We start from the raw sequence: 23958 nt of genomic DNA, 5'->3' as shown, positions 1-23958 counted from the left end.
TGTGTCAAAATCTTAAATAATAGCTTAAAAAAAAATACTCATATCATGGCACTTCGAATATTACTAGATGCTTCAATTTTTTTTTTTTAAACAAACGATATTATTTTTAGACCACTAACCGTATCTTCGAGAAGAAGATTAGTCGAGACTGAATGGTTAGTTGTCAGTTGGTAAAATAATTATTAAATGATTTTTCTGTTGGAATTAATTAAATGAATAAGTAATTAATGTGTTGTTAATTTTATGAATTTTGGGAGAAGGACGCCACACACCACCCTGCAAAGCAAAAACAACCTCCTGACCCGCGCTGAGCCGCCGCCGTAAGCAGAACAAGAGTCGGCCGGTTGAGTTTTCTCCAATTCCTCCTCCGCCAAGCAATCAAAGTTCTCCCAAATCCCAAATTCGAGAAGAAAACTCCTTACATTTCCACGCGCTAATCATTTCAATCAAACTTCGTACCCGTTTCCCAAATTCTTGGGGGATTTTTCGGATTCGGAAACAAGATGCGTTCTTGAATCCCGAGTCGCCGGCTTCCTCCTCCTTCTCTTCGATTTCGAGCGACCTCCATGGCGGCCTCCATTGGCAACACCGAGATTAATTGGGACAAGTATGTTCTTTATTCGATCAATTTTTATTTTTGTGCATTAATTGAGAAAATCCCATTTTTTATCGCTTTGTTTTTGCGTTTTGTAGATGTTTCTGGGTGTGAATTCATTGACATTAATGCTACGAAGTCTTCAATTGATCAATGAATTCGATAGGAAATTGGAAACCCATATATTGGTCGAGTGCTCAAATGAGTGAATTTTGTGCTCCATTGAGTTTTGATGATGCTATGAATTCTTTGATTAATTGAAGAGTTCGAAACAAAATCCGAAACCCGTGATTTATATATAGGTTGGGTGTTCAAATGAGTGAACTTTGTGGTGTATTGAATTTTATGCAGGCTTGATAAGACTAAATTTTATGTGGTTGGAGCGGGCTTGTTTACAGGGGTCACAGTGGCACTGTACCCAGTATCCGTGGTGAAAACCCGGCTACAAGTTGCTTCCAAAGATGCTCTAGAGGGAGATGCATTGTCTATGGCCAAAGGCATTTGGAAAGCAGATGGTATTCGTGGTTTATACCGAGGGTTTGGCACTGTGATCACCGGTGCAGTTCCTGCCCGGATTATATTTCTCACTGCTTTAGAGGCCACCAAGGTGGCTGCTTTCAAGATGGTTCAACCCTTCAACTTATCTGAGGCTACAGAGGCAGCTTTGGCTAATGGAGTAGCTGGAATGACTGCCTCGCTTTTCTCTCAGGCTGTCTTTGTTCCCATTGATGTGGTAAATAACTTTATAGGATCTATCAGTTTCATTTGAGTACTTTTGTACTTAGGGGTTTGAGATGCTAATTTTGAGTAATGGGTTTTCTAGATTAGTCAAAGGTTGATGGTGCAAGGGTACTCGGGCCATGCAAAGTACACCGGGGGGATGGATGTTGCTCGTAAGGTTATAAAGTTGGATGGCATACGAGGACTTTATAGAGGGTTTGGACTTTCTGTTATGACTTACTCTCCATCTAGCGCCGTATGGTGGGCTAGTTATGGTTCAAGCCAGCGCTTAATCTGGAGGTGAGAAATGGTAATTTGTTGTCCATTAACTCTAGTTTTTTTTTTATTCTTAAAGTAGGTCAACTAATTGATAATTCGTTAATCAGTAAATTTTATATCTTTCAAATGAATGTTGGCCATACATAACTAAAGATTTTCTGTTGAAAATTCTATTTATCATTTTACAAGGGCATGAAAAGTTTGGAGGTGTATCTTTTTATTGTTCGTTTTAGGTGGTCTCTGGTTTGAGTGTGTTAGTGGAACATGATAGTTATGTTAAGAAGTAATGAATTGTTGGACATAATCATCAGTACTGCGACTTTGTCGGTTGTTAGGTTGGTTAGCAATTCTAAAGTCCATCAAGCCAATGAATATCTATAATTAGGTAAATGAACTTTGTTCCTCTTAGATGAAGTTATAAGGCGAAGGAGTTTAGGTGAATCAAATACCCTTTTGTCAACAGTTTATCTTTATTGCCTGAAAAAAATATCTCAGTGTTACATTATCCTGGTTTATGAAGCAGTTTCATAGGCCGCGGAACTGGTTCTGAAGAGGCTGTTCCAAGCGTGGGGAAAATAGTGTTGGTTCAAGCTGCTGGTGGAATTATTGCAGGTGCAACAGCATCCTGCATAACAACTCCATTGGATACCATCAAGACACGACTGCAGGTATTCATATAAACAGTTAATGTATCTGGTTACTTTGCTGGCTTGCAGCTTGCTCATCTTCATTTGATCAAGTCGTCAACAAATTTGTGTTTAAAATAATTATGTCGCTGTATTGTAGACAATGGGACACGATAAGAGACCCACTGCAAGAGAAGTTGTTAAGAACTTGATCAGAGAAGATGGCTGGCAAGGTTTCTACAGAGGGCTAGGTCCAAGATTTTTCAGTATGTCCGCCTGGGGCACCTCGATGATATTGGCTTATGAATATCTGAGTACGAACTCTTACCCATATTTTGGGTCCTCTTCTCTGTGTTTCCATCACGTAATGTTTACCCAACTTCTAGGTTCAATCTACTTTTGGTGACCTATCTCGAAATCTATACATGCAGAAATTTTAAATTCCTGCTGTTGAACTTCTCAAGCAAAAAGCATTGGACTTGCGAATACCCGAAATTGTTAACTGATTTCTTTTTTGTTGTTTCCTTTACTTTCAGAGCGCTTGTGCGCAAAAGATGAATAGCTGTTGTCATTCCTCTTCCATCCACAACCTTTTCTTCTTGCCATTGAGCGACTGTGCAGCGACAGAAAATTTGGCTATGAAATAAACTGGTACCGAACATTTCGAGGAATGCTAGAGATTGTGGACAGTGAAGCCTGTTTTGTTAATTTCGATTGGGCAGTTTGATCCCAATATATCCCAATATGCATACTTTTGGAAAGGTCCTCCGAATTCGTTCAAGAATTTTTCTGCTACATAGTTTTGATATCGTTCTTTAAAAATTTAATTGAACTCATTTGAATTTTTTGTTCTATAGCAAGTGTACCTTCACTCTGAGCGGGGAATTTCTTCTTGTTAATGCAACAACAAAGTTTTATCCCACTAAGGGGATTCGGCTGTAGAAGGCTGTAGAAATCTTAGAACGTCACTGCGCTCGGTTTTGTGCTAAGTGTCACCGCGCTTGATTTTATGTCAAGTCTTCCGTTGGCTCTAAGTACTTCAAAATGTATTATTAATACAAGTTGTATAATAATTTCATGTTGCTATATATTGTTCTCTTTAAAATATCAATGTAATTGCAAACCTTACAATGTACAATAGAATGCTTAATCCCTGCTGCTAACGACGTATTACTCGTTAAAATATCACGGGATTCATTAAAACACAAAGATAGTGAGAAATTTACTCGTTAACAACGGTTATTAACCTCTGGAATTTACTCGTTAACGACGATTATTAACCTCTGATTGGCTTCTCCAAAACAGCTGAGAAGAAGAGCTCATCTCCAAGCTTATCAGTCTTGGGCACTACCCTCCATAGCAATGGCTTGTAGCCTAACCTCTTAAACTCGTCCAAATACAACTTCATGTCTTCCTTGTGACAGAAGAACCTGTCTATCCAAAGAAGACCCTTCGGCCGAAGGACGCGGTCCCAATCAAACAATACAAACTGAAGGAGTTCAGCTCCAATCCAGCCATCCAAGAACAAAGTGGAATGGATAATGTCGAGGGTGTTGTCGAAGAAAGGTAGCCTCGAACCGATTGATGTGTAAAGAGGAAGAAGGCCTCTTAAGGCGATGACCTCATTGAAAGGAGCCCCTAAGTTTAAGGTACTTGATGCAATGGTAACGTTCTTTACCCTCATGATAGCAGCAAATGTTCCTGTGGTCGGGCTAAAATCTAGGCCGATTCTTATCTCCCCCGGCTTTAAGCTTAGAACTTCATCGATGGTGAACTCTGCCGATTCAGACTCGTTTGTTGGTGTGTCCCATGCTTGTTTCGAAAGGTTAAAACAGTCCGAGCATTTGAAGAAGCCTCTTCGGTCCTTGGTTTCTTTCGAAACAAGGCAAGAGTAGTCTTTGCACTTGTAACTGTTCCATAAGATGTTAGCATTGCTAGGTTGAGTCCAAAGGGAGAAGTTTATAGGAAGTGGCTTGGTGGAATGTGGCGGTGATTTTGTGAAGCATCTTCTTCTTGGCAATGGATCACATCCATGAACTAAAAGCTTCTGAGCTATTTCCGAATCATCTGGGCACATGCCGTGGATCTTATAACTCATAAACCGGTCTAAATTGGTTGCCATTCGGGCACAAGCCAACCCAATTGATGGAGTTATTGCTTCTACCCCAAGAAAATTTTTCTTCCCAATCTGCCTGTTTTGTTTTGGTGAAATGTAAATACGAATCTCACCTGAAGTGAAGATTGTGCCACCTGGAGCCTGTTCTTCAGCTTCAGCTTCACCTTCCTCTGGATTTGTGAAATCTTCATCCACGGTGCTTACTTCATCTTTGTCCGGTTGATGCTTCTTTTCAATGCTATCAGCAAGTTTGTCTAAAGAAATGGCGATGCGAAGCACCTGATCCGAAAATTTCAGAAGTACTTTTGATTCGGAACTTTCATTATGCAGCTGCAGCAACAAAAGTCCCAGCTGGATCTGCAAATGAGAGACATCCGTGTGCAGGGAGTGAGGCAAAACAAATTGGTCGTGGGAGATACTGGCGTTGAAAGAGAAAAAGGATTGCGGATATGAGATATGGAAGCCGAAAATGAAGACTGTAACGGGGCTGACAAGGAGAATGGCACATAGCATCGTCGCAAGAAGGCATCTGACTGGCTTAAAACTGCTTTCCCTCTGCATTTCGTAAGATTGGCTTTCTTCTTCCTTCCAACTCGGAGAAATAACAACCATTTGAAGATTCATTCACTCTCGAAGTTGTTGACTTGAAGAGTGAAGTTGGATCTCTCTTATTTTTCTATTGAGCTTTCGATCTTCCCCAGGTGCCTAGCATACTTTATTGGCAGGTTGCTTTTAACCTAAGAAACCCCCAAAAGCAATGCAACTTGATCTGTGATAATATTAAACAAGACCTACTTCATTGATAATTAAAAACAAACAAAATTTCAAAGTTTCTGTGCATAAGCACTTGTACAAAATTATGCGTGGACCACTAAAACAACGAAAGAAACATGAAAAAAAAAAGACGTTGATCAGTTTACTTCTTCAAGACCTTCTTCATGGTGTTGAAGAAACGAGGATATCTTTGCCCAATTTGTCAGTACAAAGAGATGCAAGCGATTTCGAACCTGCGTGCAAAGGATGGGCACACTACACGATCATAGCCAACGGGCCTAATCCACATGTTCGCTACTGAAATACTACTTAGTACCTCTTTTAATTGCAAACATGTGCCTCATCTTCTTCGCCTTCACCATCATCACCATCATCACCGTCGTTTTCCTCATCATCTCTGCTTGCCTCTGCATATTCTTCGAGTGACGCAGACGGGAACAGGTCCCCCGCTTTGTCTCCTCCCTTCTCGCTTGCAGCTTTCGCTACACCCGTAGATTTTCCAGCATTCATCTGTTAAAGTACAATCCGAGATCACAAATTATGCAACTTTTGATTCACAATCCAATACAAGAACAAACAAATGTGCTCAAATTCGAGAACATACCGCACGCAATAGACTCCTCCTATCTCTTTCTCTTGCATTTTTGATCGCCTGTGCATTACAATTTCCACAAAACAAAACAAACCCATCAATTTCCGTCAATTTTCGAATCGAAAACCAGTTAAAAACTGGAAACTTTACAAAAACAACATTAAGAAATCAAACCTCTTGAAGCTGCTTCTGCTCAGACTCCACTTCCGCAAGGTCTTTTCCGACAATTTGCTCGACACGACTGCAACACTTCGCACAAACACGCTGTTCCTTAGCACAAGCAGCACAGAGCTTATGGTGGGACTGACGGACGGCGCGTTTGGTACAACGTTGGCACTTGGCGGGTTCCGTCAGGGTCTTGTACTTTCCGTAACGGCGCTTCCACTCGATCTGTTCCTTGCAGCGCTGGCAGACCCCCGTTATCTCCGACAGCGGCCGGAACCGGCCTCCGACCTCGGTTTCGTTGATTTTGACGCCGAGGTTTGGCTTCCATGCGAATTTGTTTTGGTGCCGACCGCCGTTCATCATGGTTCCTTACGATTTTCAAAGATTGAAACTTTTGCGTTTTCTGTGACAACAGAGTAAAAGAAAGTCTAGGGTTTTAGGGGAAGACAGACAGAGAAGACTAACCCGATTTGAAATTTGGGTCTTTTCTGACCCGTGTTTGATTTGGATGTGGGTTGTTTGCAATCTGATTGGGCTTTTGATTGGGTTGATTTGGTATGGTCCATTTAGCCCTTTGGGAATGTGCATACCAACTAGCCTACAGAGCTTGAGAAAGGTGTGAGGTTCATTTGACAATTGGGTTTTGGGTTGGAACTGCTTGAGATTGTCCAGATCGTTACGTCTTTCGTACTGTGTTGGGGAACTTGAAATTTATTCGACAAGAAATTTTCTGACTTAGGACCGTTATAGTTATGATCGCTTCTCACTGAAGTTTTAATTGCCGGCTCCCATGGCATTAGGCCATTAGCTTCCTTGACCTTCCAACACAGGATATGCATTAGCCCCCATACATGGTTTTACGATATGCGGATTCCATACAATATAAAGCGAAGTTCAAGTTATTGATTACAATATTAATTACAAAACACTTATGTTGATCAACAATATGTTATAATTTAGGAAATGAGAAATGACACAACTTAGAAACATGACCTACGATTACCATGGCATTTTTTGTAATATTATTGAAAAAAACAGATTGTGATCAATAACAAGATAACTAATTGATTGGTCAAGCAAGTGACAGATTGCTTGGTAGATAGAGCGTTTCTCTTCAACCCACTATTTTTCTAGTTTAAATTTTCTCCCATCCCCATAGTTAGAAAAATTCAGTGCAGATTATTCTCCCATTTGTCAAAAAAAAAAAAAAAGATTTATCAGTAACTAAGTATTTCTCTTTGGTTTATACCTAGGTTAGTAAATGGAAATTACCTACGATTACAATGCTTCATTAATACATTAATTGGTTGAGATAAAACTCTAATTCAACAACCAATATGACGAGGGTTATCTATGCAGCAATGTCGTAAGCTACGATTTGGACACCGGAAGATGTCAGACGTCCTGGCACATGCATTGAAATTATAGCCCAATTCATTAGACCGGAGCTCGAAGCCTTGTTCGATAAAACTCCTAACGAGTTTGACAGCTTCGAAGGTGTGCTTCAACTCCCCGTTGCCTGAATTTTTATTCAAAGAAATCGGAGACAACATACCTGCGGAGATGCTCAAGGAAAATTTCCGAACTGATGGTGCACATCCTTCGATTCCCAATGCCTGAAGTGATTACAGGTTGGTTTGGAGTTGTGATGCTTTAAAAAAAAAAAAGCTTATTAAAAAATTTAGAACATCAAATGTGAAAAGCATAGAAACGCGGAAGCAGAGTCTACCATCTGAAAAAGACCTTTTTTTTTTCTTTTTTTTTTAAGCATGGTGATCAGTTTTAGTCATTTAATATGCTCATAGCAATTTTATACAAAAGTTTATAAACATTGTTTTTTTAGTTAAAAGTACTTTTATAAAACAAATTTATGAGACACTTAAACAATTTTATTTTATTGATGTTTATCTTCACAACTAAAGTCATGAAGGGCCATTTCTATCACGACGGACTGGGATCACCTACGGATCCCATCCTGCGGAGCCAACTGACCACAAGATCGCATCCTTCCATTTTCATCTTGCCTTGTTTTGCGTGAGAATTTTTCATTATTCCTGGCCACAAGATCAAAAATGGAAGGATGAGATCTTGTGGTCAGCTGGCTCTGCAGGCTGGGATCCGGAGGTGAACCCAGTCCTTTCGTGCGTAGCCACCCAAACCGGATCAAGTTTGTTCTTACTTGGAGGCCTCAAACCAGATCGAGTTCGTTCATCTGCATCCAAGTGCAGCCTTCCATCCGTGGGAGCAAAAGCATGGTCCAAAATTCCACTTGCCCCATCGAATGAGATACCGTCTCCATGATCACGACGTTGAAAGCTAATCTTGAAGTCATCCGGCGAGCCTAACCCAACCTCTTGAATTTGAATTTGGAAACCTCAAGCTCCCAACAGATTACAAAAAATATTTGTGGCCATTTGTCTCTCAGAACACCACCCAAAATGGATATGGAAAGTATATTTTCCACTTCTGTCGTTTAATTATTTATACTAATGTGTTTTGAGAGTAGATTCATGGTTTAAAATGTTTCACATTAAAAAATAATGGTTCATATTGTTGTATAATATATAGGGTGGTGCCTATACCTCTGTTAATTTTGGTCTTTTGATTTTTTCAATTCGTTCAACCTAACGGCTAAGGAAAAGTAAAATGGAATGTGTATGGATAGCATCACCCAATATATTGTGTCTCCCATTCATTAATCACATAATTATCACTAATTTTTATAGATCTTAACTAGTAGAAGTTTAATCATAAATTTTAGTCAAATAAGGGTTTTCTTGTAACTTGTTGGCTTTATTTTACTTCCATTTCAAAATAGATGAACATAAATTCTATGAAGACAATGTGCTTTTTGGTTATATACACTATACACCATGTTAACATAAACTTAGCTAGGCAGAAGCTCAAAACCTCAACTGATTGAGGATATCCCCTAATATTATTGTAGCCAAACTATATTATATAAGGATGGTCGAGTATATTAAGTATTAATTTGTTCAAGTACCTTATAAGAAGAGGGTATGTCAGTTGTCTATGTGCACTTAGAATCAGTTGTGTGTAGGCACTTAAAATCAATAACACATCTAAATCGCAAAACCTCAACAGATTGAGGATATCCCCTAATATTATTGTAGCCAAACTATATTATATAAGGATGGTCGAGTATATTAGGTATTAATTTGTTCAAGTACCTTATAAGAATAGGGTATGTCAGTCATCTATATGCACTTAGAATCAGTCGTCTATATGCACTTAAAATCAATAGTACATGTAAATCACAAAATGCATCAATGCTAACGAAAATCCGTGTGTGTATTATCATCATCTTAACTCAAAAATCACATCGTAAAGACACATGCTTGTTAAAATGACGTATACCAACTCATACCTCGATACCATTTGACGGGTTGGTTGTTACTTGTTAGTGGTGAGACGTTTCTACCTAGCATTTTCCTTAAGACTATATAACAAGTTAACAACACAATCTCTACTTGTTGTTTGGAAAAGTATACAAGCAAATCACTATGCATAAAGACTTGTGGCAAAGATTTTGGATATTTCGTCGACTACCCTTTGTATTAAGTCTACTAGCAGAGAGTACAAGTGTGTGTGTGAACAATTTCTCTTACTAAATGCATATTTGTTTCCTATACTATTATTAAGAGAAGCCTCATTGTCAACTTTTTCCCCCCTTTTGTTTTCCTATTTTGCCCTCCTATTTGTCAATAGTGTGTATGAAAAGTGAGGGCAAAATAGGAAAAAAGGGGAAAAACCGCCCACCACCTCCCACATTCTCCTCAAGCGCAACCGCTTCAGTTCATTCAAACTATCATAAAAACATTATGATTTCACTTACATGTATGAAAAAATGATGGAGGGATAATTTCTCTTAATAAATGCATATTTTTTATCTTATGTAAATATTTCAATATAAAAATACTATTTTGCCCTCCTTATGTAGATATTGTGTATCAAAAGTAAGGGCAAAATAGGAAAAAAAGGGGAAAAAGTTCAAAAGATACAAAATTACTATTTTGCCCTCCTCATATTAACATTGTGTATTCAAAAGTGAGGGCAAAATTGGAAGAAAAGGGGAAAGAGTTCAAAAGATACAAAATTACTATTTTGCCCTCCTCATGTCAATATTATGTGTTCAAAAGTGAGAGCAAAATTGGAAGAAAGGGGGGAAAAAAGTTGACAAGCCCTATTCTCTTAATAATATAGATAGATAATATGGATTAACTTTACTCTCGATGATAGAGACATGCAACCAATTATTTGACATTTAAATCTTTGGCGGGTATTGTTTGGTCATCTTTCTGGATGATGACCTTCCTTTTAAAGCCTTTGATTCATCTCGTTCGAAAAAGACTTAAATGAAACGAATTCAATATAATTGTGGCGTATTGAACCACTAATACAAGGTGATATCAGAAAAAATTCCACTCATGATCATATATTAGTTAGTGGTTTGAGAAGTCATTGTGCCAATAGATTTTTTAGTATCAAGAACATAACCCAGTATACCAAGTGTCATAATACAATTAATTAGACTCTTGAAAAAAAAAAATTTAACCAATTATGTTATAACACTAGATATACCAGTCATATATTCCCGAACACACTAAAAATTATCTCCATCCTGATGAATCAACGATGAACTCCTCCATGAAATCATGTCCCACTACTTTTGTTTTGCCCTAGATTTTCAATATTTGTGCATCCAAACAATAACATAACGGAAAAGGATCCGGTGGGAATCATGTGATCGTGACCGTTCATCGTACATCATGCGATCAATTTTTGTTAGGTACTATTTATATTTACTTTTTAATTTTTAATTTTGAAATGATTTCTAATTACACGATATACAATGAACGATCACGATAACGGAATCCCCATGATCCATAGAAAAAAGATCCGGCGATGATCATTTTCCTAACATAACAACTCATAGTAGAGATTTAATCATAACCCTACACGTGGCTGCAGACTCAGCCTCCGTGTACACTTTGGTCGATGACATCACCCTTTAGTGTGGCTTTTCCAGCGACAAGTCAACATAAACCTCTTATATGTTAGTCGTTTATGTGCACTTAAAATCAATGATACATGTAATCCCCAAATGCATCAATGCTAACAAAAATCTGTGGGGATAATATCATCACCTTACCACAAAAGTCACATTTGAAAAGAGACATGCTTGTTAAAATGACGTTTACTAACTCATATAGCTGGATCCCATTTGACGGGTTGTTTGCAACTTGCTAGTGGTGAGACTTTTCTAACAAGCACTATCCGTAAGAATATATAACAAGTTAATCTATTTGTTTGGAAAAGTATACAAGCAAACGACCCACCATGCATAAAGACTTGTGACAAAGACTTTGACTCTTCAAGTCCACTACCACTACCCTTTGTGCATAGTCTATTAACGTTACTGTTGATGATTGAGAATCTTTGAGAATTTAGACCACATTCAAAGTCTTTGATCCATGAGAGAGAGATTTAAATGAGACAAATTCAGGGTAATTGTGGCATAATAAACCATTAACAAATTCAGAGAACTTTAACGAAAACTTACAGTACTGTTATTTTAACTAAAAATTATATTTTTACACTAAAAAATTAATCATGTTACTATACATTTTACCCTTTATTTTATCCTTATTATTAAAACTCAAAATTTTCAAACATTTTTTATTATTTTTTCTAAAGCTTGATCCTTTATAAAGTGCCGGGAAAAGTCATTCCTCCATTAAATTTTCATCAGAAATTTTGTTTTGCCCCTAGATTTTCAATAATTGTGCATTCAACAATAATATAACAACTAAGAGTAGAGGACAAGACAAGCTGCTTTAATATTCATCAGAAATTTGGTAAAAAAAAAAAAAAAACCTCTGAATTTTCAAGCACCCAGTTTTCAAATTACAACTGAACACTTCACCATTAAAGTATCCAAAATCCAGTTAGAAGTTTAATTATAAATGGAATTTTGATAAGCTTACGATAATAAGCAGCAACAGATTCCCCCGTTTCCATATGCAGCAAACACCTTACCATGAAACCCAATCTTGCTCATCTGTTCCTTACCCTGTTTCTGCAAATCATAACCCTACACGTCGCCGGAGACTCACCCTCTGTCTACAAACCGGTCGATGACATCACCCTACAGTGCGGCTTTTCCGGCGACCAAGTCAACCAACAGGACGGACGAACTTGGAGTGGCGATATCAACTCAAAATTCTCCCCCTTCCAAGCAGCTGGCAGCTCATCCGTATACAAAGCAGCAACCCCGATCTCCTCCTCCAGCCAAGTGCCTTACACCACAGCTCGGCTCTCTCGCTCCGAATTTACGTACACATTTCCGCTCACCAGCGGCCAAAAGTTCATCCGCTTGTACTTCTACCCCACTTCCTACGCCGCCGAGTTCGACCGATCTAAATCCCTCTTCTCAGTTGAAGCCGGCGGCTTTACCCTTCTCCGCGATTTCAACGCCTCCGTCACCGCCGACGCTTTCTCGTCGGAGACAGTATCCAGGGAGTTCTGTCTCAACATTGCATCCGAACAGAGCTTGAACATCACGTTCACACCGAGCAGAGCAAGTCCAGATGCCTATGCCTTCATCAATGGAATCGAAATCGTGTCCATGCCCGACAATCTTTATTACACTTCACCACAAAGCGCAGATGGGCCTGTTTCCGTAGGCAGCATAAACCCGTCTCGGATCGAAAATAACGCCGCCATGGAGATGGTCTACCGGATCAACGTCGGCGGATCTCAGCTCTCGTTCAATCGGGACACTGGAATGTACAGAAACTGGGATGGTATTCAAGTGGAGTACAACTATTTGGACGATTTGAGTAAAAACTTTAGTGTTCTGCCGCAAAACAGTAGTATTCAGCCCGACTTTTCGGAAATTCCGGAGTACTCTGCTCCGGAAGAAGTTTACCGAACCGCTCGGTCGATGGGGACGAACAAAACCATAAATAAGATCTATAATCTCACCTGGGGGTTTCCGGTAGATTCTACGTTTTATTACTTTGTTCGGCTTCATTTTTGTGAGTTCGAAGGTGATGTTACATTGCCCAGGGACCGGCTGTTTCAAATCTTCATCTCCAATCAGACGGCGGAGCAGATGGCGGATGTAATCACGTGGAGCCGCGGTAATGGGAAGCCGGTGTACAAAGACTACGTCGTTTTCGTGCCTGCAGGCGCCGGAAGTAAAAAGAAAGTTCATCTCTTTCTTGCACTGCAAGCCACCCCAAAAGATCGGTTGACGAATTACAACGATGCAATCTTGAACGGACTCGAGATCTTCAAGCTCAGTGATTCAAATAGGAATCTCGCCGGACCAAACCCCGACCCGCCTCCCCCGCCAAATATAGCTCAGCCGGAGAGCCCCAAAGTTTCAGACAAGAAATCTATTCCTCTGCTTGCGATCATCGCCGGTGTAGTTTCAGGTGTGTTTGTTTTGGCCTCTGTGTTTGGATTTTTGGTTTTCCGGAGAGGAAGAAAAGTCAAGGACTCAAGCTCCAGGCAAGGAACAAAGTGGGGTCCATTTTCTTCTGCGACGACCAAGTCAACCAAGACTCACCGCTCTTCTTTACCGTCCGATTTGTGTCGCTACTTTTCACTGGCGGAGATCAAAGCCGCCACCCAAAACTTCGACAGTGTTTTCATTATTGGCGTCGGCGGTTTCGGACACGTATACAAAGGAAATGTCAACATGGATGGTGGGTTGCACCCTGTTGCAATCAAGCGGCTGAAATCGGAGTCGTCGCAGGGAGCTCACGAGTTCAAGACGGAGATCGACATGCTATCCCAGCTCCGCCACGTCCATCTGGTGCCGCTCGTTGGGTACTGTATGGACGACGGTGAGATGATCTTGGTGTACGACTACATGGCGCGTGGGACTCTCCGCGACCATCTCTACAATACCGATAATCCACCTCTACCGTGGGATCAACGGCTACAGATTTGTATCGGGGCGGCGCGTGGGTTGCACTACCTTCACACAGGTGCGAAGTACACAATCATTCATCGAGACGTAAAGAGCACAAATATCTTATTGGATGAGAAATGGGTGGCCAAAGTTTCGGATTTTGGACTTTCGAAAATGGGGTCCACGAACGTGTCTCAGACCCATATCAGCACGGTGGTGAAGGGTAGTTTCGGATATTTGGACCCTGAATATTATCGCCGTCAACAATTGACGGAGAAGTCTGATGTATACTCATTTGGTGTAGTGTTGTGTGAAGTACTGTGTGCGAGGCCAGCTTTGATTCGTACGGCAGAGAAAAAGCAAATGAGTTTGGCTGAGTGGACTAAAATTTGTCACCGGAATGGGAAACTTGATCAGATCATAGATCCAAGCTTGAGGGGTAAGATTGGAAATGCATGTTTGAAAAAGTACGTTGAGATTGCGGTGAGTTGCATGCATGACAGTGGGATCGAACGGCCGTCAATGAATGATGTTGTGTGGGGGCTTGAGTTTGCTCTGCAGCTTCAGCAGAGCGTTGGAGGGGATTCAAATTCGAACGATGAAATGGGCGGTGGAGATGACATTGAGAGTGTGACTGGGAGCGATGTAGGGTTTATTAGCTGGGAGGAGTCGTCGGAATTGAAGAAGAGCAGGGTGAGCAAGACTAGTAGTGATCATAATTCTACTACTAATGAATCGATTAAAGGAATGTCTGGGACTGTCTTCTCTGAGATCAACGATCCCAATGGAAGGTGATGATTGATTGAGCAACGTTTTTAATCCGTTAGTGTTAATATATTAAGCTTGGACTCGAACTTATAAATTGTATTAATCTGATATGATATATACTATAATTTGTCAACAGAATTCGTGCGTAGTTTTGTTGTTTCTTAAATTATCCGCAATTAAATTTCGAAGTAGTCTAAACAATTAGGTATTGGTCGTATGGTACTTCTCTTTCAAATGTTGATGGAGAAGTTAGCTAGGTTGTAGTTGAGAAAAACTCGTATTTTAACCTAAAATATTGAAATTCCGATAAATATTGAAAAATCATTAAACCAACACATATGAAGCACATACAAAAAGTGAGTGGCCATTTACTACTGTGGTGGGAAGATATTGAGCTCTTACAAGACGGAGTGGGTTCAAACCTCATCGGTGACTAATTTAACATCTAATCTAATAAAATCTATCGTTTGACAAAAAAAAAAAAAACACATACAAAAGCAATTAATACAACAACAATTAATACATCAATTAGCATAATTAATACAGTAACAATTAAGACAAATTGGAAGAATTATAAGAGAAAAGTGAGTTTTGTGTGGATGTTTGATCAAATACATAGATATTTATAGAGTTTTTTGATGAATTTTGAGTTAAATAATTGTTTTTTAATTATTTAGATGTTGGATTTAAATTTGGGCTATTAAATTTTTTTTACTGTTAGATTTGATCATATTCGATTTCAGCCTTTAGATTCTATAAATTTATAAATATAAAACAAAAATATTAATCAAATTAAATGTGGACCGTTCGATAACCAATAATCCATTTAAATTTCAACTGTTGATCAACCAAAAGAGTCATTGAGCTCAATTTTCTTAGCAGAGAAGGGGTAGATACACCTACGTGCTGCACTTTGCAGCGTTAATGTTGGCTGTAGAACGTGCCTCATGTGGCAGGCATGAATTTGGCCGCTTGTCGTCCAACTTCCTGTCTTCAACTAGCACAAGTGGGTTCCCCACTAACCCAAACTCAAGCTGGCCGGAATTTTGGCCCATTTTTGAATTTTAACCCACAACTAAAAATTGGCCCAATGGTTGGAATGAAATTTTTTGGTTGGGGGAAAGGGGTGGGGAGAGGGGGAATAAAAACTAAATTTTGAGACTTACTTCAAGGGTTGGAGTTAGGGATAGGCAATGATTATGGTGGGCGGATAACAACGGTTATTTATCCATAATATTTTATGCTCATACTTGCATAACCATTTACCCGTTGGGTAATTACCTAAACGATTATACTCATACCCATAACCGTTTATAAACGGTTAACCATATCCACAACCGCGTACCTATTTAACCGTAACCATTTTGTTTATCCGTTTATCTTTCTTTTTTTACCTTTTACCTCTCTTTTTACCTGTCTACATATTTTTTTAACCTTGAAAATTAAAAAAGTACTTACAACATTTAATCCCAACATATATGTTACAATACATAACAACATATTTTTGACTTGAAGAAAACCTTAATTTATACGTCTCGCTGATCATGTCAAAACATTTAAAAGGTTTACCTTTTTTAATGAACTCTAAATGTTTGATGATGAACCCTTAGGTCGCTTTTAGTGTTTAAAATCGAATTAGGACATCTTCATAATTATTTCATCTTCTACGATTCTACTTTTAACTCGCACAAATTTTAACGTTAGTATCCATTTCTTTCTTACACATGCAGCGAATCTAAATAAGGGAGTTTTAACGAAAAATTCACGGTACTGTTCACTTTAACGAAAAATCATATTTTTACACTAAAAAGTCAAACCTGGTACTATTCACTTTACCTTTTATTTTATCCTTATCATTAAAATTCAAAGTTTTCAAACCCTTTTCATTATCCAAGGAACAACTTTATTTGAGAATAAAAACTACAATGTCTTACAATTCATAATCAACCAAAATAAAAAAAATTTAAATTTAAATTCAAATTACTGATTTGCCTAAATCGTGAAAGTGATTCGAGTTTGTTTACTAGATGAAATTTTTTTTATTGATGGTTGATCAAAATTGCGTTTTTATGCCTTTAGATGAAATGGACATTCACTTCTGAGCTCACCGTTTATTTCCGCAGATTTTTTTTTGACATAGATAAGGTACGTGTTTAGTTTATAAAAGGAGAACCAATGATATTTGTTTTTTTAGGACATTTATATTTTTACACTAAGAAGAGAAGAAGTTCGGCTAAGCCACACAATTGACAGCCTAATTGAAAAGAAATTATGAGCATTTATCAATATGAATTGGAAAAGAAATTATGAATTTTCACAGAGAAAGAAGTGGAAGACAATTCAAGAAATATGGACAAAGAATCGCCTTGATAAATTAACGGTATCAATGGTGGTTTTAGAGACCAGACCGTTGAATCTGGAAGTTTGGTGGGCTAGTTCGACATTTTCCGGCAATTGGTATGCGACTCCCCGGTGTGTCCCTCCCTCTTTGAACGAAGACTCAGAACATAAAAAAGGTTTTGATTTTGGGTGTAATTGGATTTTAATTTTAAGGATGTTTGAAACTAGAGATCAGATTTTGGCTATTAATAATAAAAATTCTATTATATACTTCCGCTACGATGTTAGTGAAGTTACGTACAAAACATCAATAGGCAAAATTCATTCACTATATTCAAATGTATGTCGGCGGAAGAATAGAAACAATCTTTCAAATTTTGTTAAAATTGAAGATAAAAATGAATTAGTCGTGAAGGAATATTATCCCCTCCAAATTAAGTTAAATATCTCGATCAATACATTAAGGATGCTTAATTTTCAAGTGTGCGGGAAGAATAAGTGAAGCACAAATATCTCGAGTGCATACTTAAAGATCATGCTTAATTTAGCATGTAGTAGAGGTTTGACATCAACGACATGCTAAAAACTTAAAGATCATTTTTAGGTGGATGCTATATTAATGGAAGAGATTGAATCTCTACATGTGGTTGATAGACCATCACTCCTATTCTTGTACTCCTAGGGTTGAGGTACTCGGTTAGGGAGTAGGATTCTATCCTCTCCTGTTCTCACCAAGCAGCAAGTATCACATCCATATTCAAAGAAGCACCTTCGGCATCACCTTCCATCCGCAAAGTTCCATGCTCCACACATTCACAGATTTCTCACTCCGATTTACTTGCAAATATTTAACCTCACTACTTCCGGCCAAAGCTATTTGTGTCGTTCACTGGGAATCAAACAAAATATTAAAGTCGGGTCTGTTATCCCGTAGTCAAGAACACAAGTCTTAAGTAAAAGCATACACATCCAATGACAGGAAGATACATCCATCCAATGTGATAGAGGAAAGGGAAGGGAAATTGCCCAAGTGATGCTTCAGCGCAAGTCTTTTCTATGCAGAGACTTTGAACAAACCCTGGCTGACTCTTCTTGTTTACCTTTCCTTGTTTGTGTTTGCACACCATTGTCACCCCTATTGTACGTCCACCATGTATGGACTTGTAAATAAGTTGCTTTATTCTCCATATTACCAATTGGTTTTATGGTAGAACATCAACTTTCTTTAGGAGATTCACCAACGATCTACATTCCGGTGAAAGATATCACCATAAAATGTGGCTATTCCGGCAGCATATTCTATCAGTATGATAAACGAAATTGGAGTGCATATATTACTCAAACATTTTCTCCTTTAGAAGCACACCAAGCAGCTGGTATCACGTCCATATCCGAAGCACCACCTTCAATGTTGTCTTCCTCCATCCGCCAAGTGCCATACACCACAACACATCATTCTTGCTCCGATTTTACAGAGGAGGAGCTGCTTATAGAGCTGAAGCTAATAACAATCTTGGTTAGCACAAAAGTCGTTCTTTTCTACATCAAAGGCCAACGCTGATCTGAAGAATCTTATGATGATGTGACAATAAACACACAAGTAAATAATAAGAGATTTTACTGTATTTCCAGAATGGTGGTATTATTTCTCCAGTCACATCCTCTAATTGAATTGACGAGAACCATGTACTATGCCACATCGAGTGAGTCATTCTTCACTGCACAAGGACTTTGTGTAGACTTGTAGCTAAGCAAGATATTTAAAGTGATCATTCACAGACATACAATGCGAATAGGCAGTGTAAATGGCCTCATCAAGAGACTCCAAATTCCAGTGAGAAAATGAGTTAAACAGGCAACACCTCACCCTTTCTATTTTTTTCTTACAATCATGAAGAATCCCAACAGCAAACACCCTAATAAAACTCTCACTCCTCTTCTCCTTCCCCTTTTTTTCCACATGACAACCATACACATGGCCGGGTACTACGTTCCATCTGACCAAATCACCCTTCAATGTGGCTCTTCCACTAACAAACTCGGCCAAGACTCCCAATATTGGGATGGAGATATTGACTCACCTTTTTTTTCATTCGGAGCAGCTGGTAACAAATCCATATTCAAAGAAGCACCATCTGCCCCTTCTTCCGGCCAAGCGCCTTACAGAACAGCAAGGCTTTCCCGCTTTGAATTTACCTACACATTTCCACTCTCTTCCGGCCCAAAGTTCATCCGCTTGTATTTCTACCCAGCTTCATACGCCCCCAACTTCAACCGATCCCAAGCCCTCTTCTCAGTCAAAGCCGGTGGCTTTTCCTGTTGTGTTTGGCTCATACATTTGTGAGTAATTATGAGTCATGTGTTAACAACAATGAAGTGACCTGTGTTTGCTTTCGGTGGAAACATAATGATGATGTTTGTTTTTTGCTTTAATGATGATGTTTGTTTTTTGCTTTAATGATGATGCAAGACACAATGATGAGGGCTTGGCCTTAATGATGATGGCTTTGCCTTATATTGAGAAGGCTTGCCGAGTTAGGGAGAGAGAGAGAGAATTCGGCTCTCTCCTGAGAAGGCATCAGAGAGCATCCAATGGGGAGAGCATTCGGCTCTTCCATGGGAAAGCATGGGCATGGGTGAGAGAAAATCAAGAGAGCTAGAGTGAAAAGTATTCTAGTGAAAGAACTATTGGGGTAGAGTGAGGCTCTTGGGAAAATTCTATGAGTGGGTGTACAAGGGATTTGGGGTTGGGTTATGTCGATTTAACTCATGTGTACTTGTACTGTTATTCTCATAGTGAAGAGCAATATCTCTCTGGGGACGTAGGCAGGATTTTTGCCGAACCTCGTAAATTTCTCGGTGTCTTTATTTCTTGTATTATATTCTGTTCAACTGAGTGTGATTTTGGTGAGGTTATAATCTGAATCTCGTTTCCGCACTAATGAACGGACCAAGGCACAACAATTGGTATCAGAGCATCGTTGGAGGCTTGGTTCGTTGGAGATCCAGATTTGTTGTTCACCATGGAATTTTCAGTTGAGCAGTTTAATGGGAGAGGCGGTTTTACTCTTGGTAAAGGAGAGTAATGGAAGCCTGAAGAAATTGAAGCTATGTTCAGGAATGCTTAGATCAACTGCGAAAGTTGATGTTAAGGAAGAAGACAAAGGCCTATTTCTTCTTCCCTCACTTTCAGATTCGTACGAGAACCTTGTGAAACTTTACTGCATGGAAAATTACAGTAAGTTTGGAGCAGGTGCAAGCTTCTTTGGTGTGGAATGATACACAAAGGAGACCATGGATGATGGTGGGCACAAGACTGCTTAAGTTATTAAAGGTTGGAATCATGGAAGAAAATTGGAAAGAGGATCTGAGAGAGACAGCAGGTTCAGATCCGGTTCCGGAGGCAAGGGTCCACAGTGCTACGAGTTCAAGGCTGGGTTGTAGCAAGGTTGTGGAGGAAGACTTTGAGTATGCCCTCTAGGTACTCTAAGCAACACTTCTCCTGGTGATTTTTTAGTCTCAAGTGTTGCAGGGGTTTTGCAGCAGGTGGAGCTATGGGATTCACAGGTGATAAGATGGTCCTGAGGTAGGAGGAAGTGCGGGAATTTTGTCTGGCTCGATGGGTTGTTGCTGGAAACGGGCGCGCTGACAAGTTTCCAGGTTGCAGACAATGAAGAGGAGGAAAACCTGTTGGAGGAGACGAGGATGTGTCGAGATCCTGTCTGAAGCTAAATTGTGATTTTTAGCTTGCAGCAGCTGCATATGCATTGGCAGTGACTGAATCGGAACAGGACCAACGAGGTGGATTCAGAGTGTGCATGCTGGTACGTAAGGCCAATGGACTTTGGTGATGGGTGCAAGGATTTTTGCATGGTGTATTCGCCAAGGTGGAGATTGTTGTGTTTGGCTCATACATTTGTGAGTAATTATGAGTCATGTGTTAACAACAAAAAAGTGACCTGTGTTTGCTTTCGGTGGAAATATCACATGGTGTGCGTTGCATGGAAGTTGCAGACAAGTGCTGCAAAGTAAAAACAAAAGTTTGGTGGACATCATCATGAGTAAAGACATAATGATGATGTTTGTTTTTTGCTTTAATGATGATGTTTGTTTTTTGCTTTAATGATGATACAAGACACAATGATGAGGGCTTGGCCTTAATGATGATGGCTTTGCCTTATATTGAGAAGGCTTGACGAGTTAGAGAGAGAGAGAGAATTCGGCTCTCTCCTGAGAAGGCATCAGAGAGCATCCAATGGGGAGAGCATTCGGCTCTCCCATGGGAAAGCATGGGCATGGGTGAGAGAAAATCAAGAGAGCTAGAGTTAAAAGTATTCTAGTGAAAGAACTCTTGGGGTAGAGTGAGGCTCTTGGGAAAATTCTATGAGTGGGTGTACAAGGGATTTGAGATTGGGTTATGTCGATTTAACTCATGTGTACTTGTACTGTTATTCTCATAGTGAAGAGCAATATCTCTCCAGGGACGTAGGCATGATTTTTGCCGAACCTTGTAAATTTCTCGGTGTCTTTATTTCTTGTATTTTATTCTGTTCAACTAAGTGTGATTTTGGTGAGGTTATAATCTGAATCTCGTTTCCGCACTAATGAACGGACCAAGGCACAACATTACCCTTCTCCACGACTTCAACGCTTCAGCCACGACTGATGCTTCTGCCTCGGATACTATATACAGAGAGTTCTGCCTCCACACTAAGTCAGGACAGAATTTGAATATCACGTTCACTCCAAGCAAAGCAAGCCCAGATGCCTACGCGTTTATCAATGAGATTGAAATTATCTCCATGCCCCCATATCTTTATTACACTTCACCCCAGAGCCCGGATGGGGTTGCTTATGTAGGCAGCGAAAACACGATTCGCATCGAGAACAACACTGCTCTGGAGATGGTGTACCGAATCGATATCGGTGACGAAAGGTGGATCTATTCCGATCAGGACACTGGTATGTACCGCAAGTGGGATAGTTCGGAACTCGAGTCTAACTACCTAGACGATTTAAGTAGGAAGTATAGTGTTTTACCGATAAACAAAAGCATTGAGCTTAACTTTTCTAAAATACCAGAGTACTCTGCTCCGAAAGAAGTTTACCAAACCGGCCGCTCACTGGGCACGAACAAGACTAAAAACAAGAGCTACAATCTCACTTGGGAATTCCCTGTAGATTCAATGTTTGCTTACTTGGTTAGGCTTCATTTTTGTGAGTTTGAAGGTGATATTACGATGCCCAGAGACAGGCTACTTCATATCTACATCGCCAATCAATCCGCTGAGCAAATGGCAGATATAATCACGTGGAGCGGTGGAAATGGAAGACTAGTGTACAGAGACTACGTTGTGTTCATGTCGGGGAACCCTGCAATCCCGAAGAAAGTCAATCTCTTTCTTGCACTTGAGCAAGCAAGAAGGATTGGTTGACTAATTACAACGGCGCAATCTTGAGCGGACTCGAAATGTTCAAACTCAGTGCAAATCAGAATCTTGCCGGACCAAACCCCGACCCACCCCCAGCAAAGGGGACATCAAAACCAAGCACCAGGTCAAGAACTCCTTTGCTTGCCACGGTCGTTGGTGTAGCTTCCGGCATACTTGGACTCTGTTCTTGGGTTCTTGGTTTTTAGGTGGAGGCAGAAACTCAAGGACACTGCCTCAGATGGGTCGTCATCTTTACCCCCACATTTGTGTCGTTGCTTTTCACTGTCGGAGATCAAAGCCGCCACCCAAAACTTCAGCCAGACTTTCATTGTTGGTGTTGGTGGCTTCGGTCACGTGTACAAAGGGCATGTCGACGGCGGGGTCGCTCCCGTTGCTATCAAACGGCTGAAACCCGAGTCATCACAGGGAGCCCGTGAGTTCAAGACGGAAATCGAGCTGCTCTCACAACTCAGACACCGCCATTTGGTGTCTCTTATTGGGTATTGTACTGATAAAAATGAGATGATTTTGGTATACGATTACATGGCACGTGGGACCCTCGCCGACCATCTCTACCACACCGACAACCCACCTCTCTCCTGGGGACAACAGCTCCAAATTTGCATTGGAGCTCGCGAGGGTTGCGCTACTTTCACAGCGATGCCCAGGGCACTGTCATCCATCGTGACGTGAAGAGCACAAACATTTTATTGGATGAGAAATGGGTGGCCAAGGTTTCGGATTTCGGATTGTCGAAAGTGTGCACGACCACCATGTCCAAGATCCACATCAGCACGACCGTGAAAGGCAGTTTCGGGTATCTAGACCCGGAATACTACCGACGTCAACAACTAACGGTGAAGTCTGATGTGTACTCATTCGGTGTAGTGTTGTGTGAAGTATTGTGCGCAAGACCAGCTGTGGTGCATGCAGCGGAGAAGAGGCAAATGAACTTGGCTGAGTGGACCAAGAGCTGCCATCGTGATGGGGAACTTGATCAAATCATTGATCCGAACATGAAGGGTGAGATTGAAACTGATTGTTTGAACAAGTTTGTGGAAATTGCTATGAGTTGCATCAGTGATAGTGGGATTGAACGGCCGTCAATGGACGACGTTGTGAGGGGGCTTGTGTTTGCATTGCAACTACATCAGAACTACGGTGAAAGGAACGACGATGAAGCCTTTGCTAGCGTACCAGGTTGCGCTATGAATGAATCCGTTCAATGCATATCTGAGACGATCTTCTCAGAGATCAACGATCCGAATGGGAGATGATGAGCAACATTAGAGTAATCTGGCTAGACTTACATGATGTGTTAGCAAGTCAGTAACTATTTCTTATCAATTGTGTCTGTACCCAAATGAATGCTGAATTACTTGCAGGTGCCTCACATTGCGGCGTTCTGCTTCTGGAATAGCTAATAGCACTTTCCACTAACTAACTGCACGTATGACTACACGAATGCTCAAGCGTCCGTATTGCTTGTGGTCCAATAAAAGCACTTATCAACAAAGCCGCTTACAAAAGCAGTTTCATACCATCCCTAATTGGGTAGGAATGATAGATCCAAATCTTGTGGAAAGAACTATAAAAAGGGTAGACT

General features: G+C 40.1%; 5 protein-coding genes and 1 long non-coding RNA gene across 8 annotated transcripts; 3 read left to right on the top strand and 3 right to left on the bottom strand.

Annotated features, from left to right (window-relative positions):
- LOC103425896 (uncharacterized) lies at window positions 1-3308 on the top strand. 3 transcript variants are annotated; one of them, XR_011578213.1, is made up of 7 exons: window positions 207-607; window positions 947-1328; window positions 1419-1615; window positions 2118-2262; window positions 2381-2534; window positions 2757-2982; window positions 3078-3308. XR_011578213.1 is itself a non-coding variant. In XM_008363994.4 (6 exons), the coding sequence occupies exons 1-6, from the start codon at window positions 567-569 to the stop codon at window positions 2780-2782; spliced, it is 945 nt and encodes a 314-aa protein (XP_008362216.3). In that variant the 5' UTR covers window positions 1-566; the 3' UTR covers window positions 2783-3308. The 3 variants fall into 3 exon arrangements, 2 of the variants coding, with proteins under 2 accessions (XP_008362216.3, XP_017185203.3); XM_008363994.4 differs by having other exon boundaries at window positions 1-607; window positions 2757-3308; XM_017329714.3 differs by having other exon boundaries at window positions 2115-2262; window positions 2757-3308.
- An 82-nt stretch (window positions 3309-3390) lies between these two features.
- Window positions 3391-4960, bottom strand: LOC103425897 (probable methyltransferase At1g29790). Its single transcript, XM_008363995.4, has one exon. The coding sequence runs from the start codon at window positions 4958-4960 to the stop codon at window positions 3497-3499; it is 1464 nt and encodes a 487-aa protein (XP_008362217.4). The 3' UTR covers window positions 3391-3496.
- Window positions 4961-5111: 151 nt separating this feature from the next.
- On the bottom strand, window positions 5112-6346 carry LOC103404645 (uncharacterized). The gene is made up of 3 exons (XM_070817373.1): window positions 5877-6346; window positions 5715-5762; window positions 5112-5620 (listed from the first exon to the last, which is right to left on the bottom strand). Exons 1-3 carry the CDS (start codon window positions 6228-6230, stop codon window positions 5432-5434), a joined length of 591 nt encoding a protein of 196 aa, XP_070673474.1. The 5' UTR covers window positions 6231-6346; the 3' UTR covers window positions 5112-5431.
- A 199-nt stretch (window positions 6347-6545) lies between these two features.
- LOC139193750 (uncharacterized) lies at window positions 6546-8177 on the bottom strand. The gene is made up of 3 exons (XR_011578214.1): window positions 8047-8177; window positions 7423-7518; window positions 6546-6685 (listed from the first exon to the last, which is right to left on the bottom strand). It is a non-coding gene; the product is annotated as an uncharacterized lncRNA (long non-coding RNA).
- A 3471-nt stretch (window positions 8178-11648) lies between these two features.
- Window positions 11649-14718, top strand: LOC103432089 (receptor-like protein kinase FERONIA). Its single transcript, XM_070817369.1, has one exon. It carries the CDS (start codon window positions 11929-11931, stop codon window positions 14605-14607), a length of 2679 nt encoding a protein of 892 aa, XP_070673470.1. The 5' UTR covers window positions 11649-11928; the 3' UTR covers window positions 14608-14718.
- A 2970-nt stretch (window positions 14719-17688) lies between these two features.
- LOC103404646 (receptor-like protein kinase FERONIA) lies at window positions 17689-23890 on the top strand. The gene is given in 6 exon segments (XM_070817372.1): window positions 17689-18296; window positions 19023-19232; window positions 21547-22329; window positions 22332-22527; window positions 22529-22983; window positions 22986-23890. Coding segments are annotated over 6 exon segments (2460 nt in total). The 5' UTR covers window positions 17689-18124; the 3' UTR covers window positions 23630-23890.
- The last annotated feature ends 68 nt before the right edge of the window (window positions 23891-23958 follow it).

This window comes from Malus domestica, chromosome 17 (genome assembly GCF_042453785.1).
Source record: "Malus domestica chromosome 17, GDT2T_hap1".
Lineage (NCBI taxonomy): Eukaryota > Viridiplantae > Streptophyta > Magnoliopsida > Rosales > Rosaceae > Malus > Malus domestica.
The sequence above is the reverse complement of the archived record's forward strand: the minus strand, read 5'-3'. Positions and strand labels throughout refer to the sequence as shown.

What these genes read in the sequence shown, in the direction of transcription:
- LOC103425896 (XM_017329714.3), top strand. Translation starts at nt 567, where the DNA reads ATGGCGGCCTCCATTGGCAACACCGAGATTAATTGGGACAA. An exon ending in ACCGAGATTAATTGGGACAA is followed by an intron (nt 608 to 946) that starts GTATGTTCTTTA and finishes AATTTTATGCAG; the next exon opens with GCTTGATAAGACTAAATTTT. An exon ending in ATTGGCTTATGAATATCTGA is followed by an intron (nt 2,535 to 2,756) that starts GTACGAACTCTT and finishes CTTTACTTTCAG; the next exon opens with AGCGCTTGTGCGCAAAAGAT.
- LOC103404645 (XM_070817373.1), bottom strand. Translation starts at nt 6,230, where the DNA reads ATGATGAACGGCGGTCGGCACCAAAACAAATTCGCATGGAAGCCAAAC. An exon ending in AGCAGAAGCAGCTTCAAGAG is followed by an intron (nt 5,763 to 5,876) that starts GTTTGATTTCTT and finishes TGTAATGCACAG; the next exon opens with GCGATCAAAAATGCAAGAGA. An exon ending in GGAGGAGTCTATTGCGTGCG is followed by an intron (nt 5,621 to 5,714) that starts GTATGTTCTCGA and finishes GTACTTTAACAG; the next exon opens with ATGAATGCTGGAAAATCTAC.
- LOC103425897 (XM_008363995.4), bottom strand. Translation starts at nt 4,960, where the DNA reads ATGAATCTTCAAATGGTTGTTATTTCTCCGAGTTGGAAGGAAGAAGAA.
- LOC103432089 (XM_070817369.1), top strand. Translation starts at nt 11,929, where the DNA reads ATGAAACCCAATCTTGCTCATCTGTTCCTTACCCTGTTTCTGCAAATC.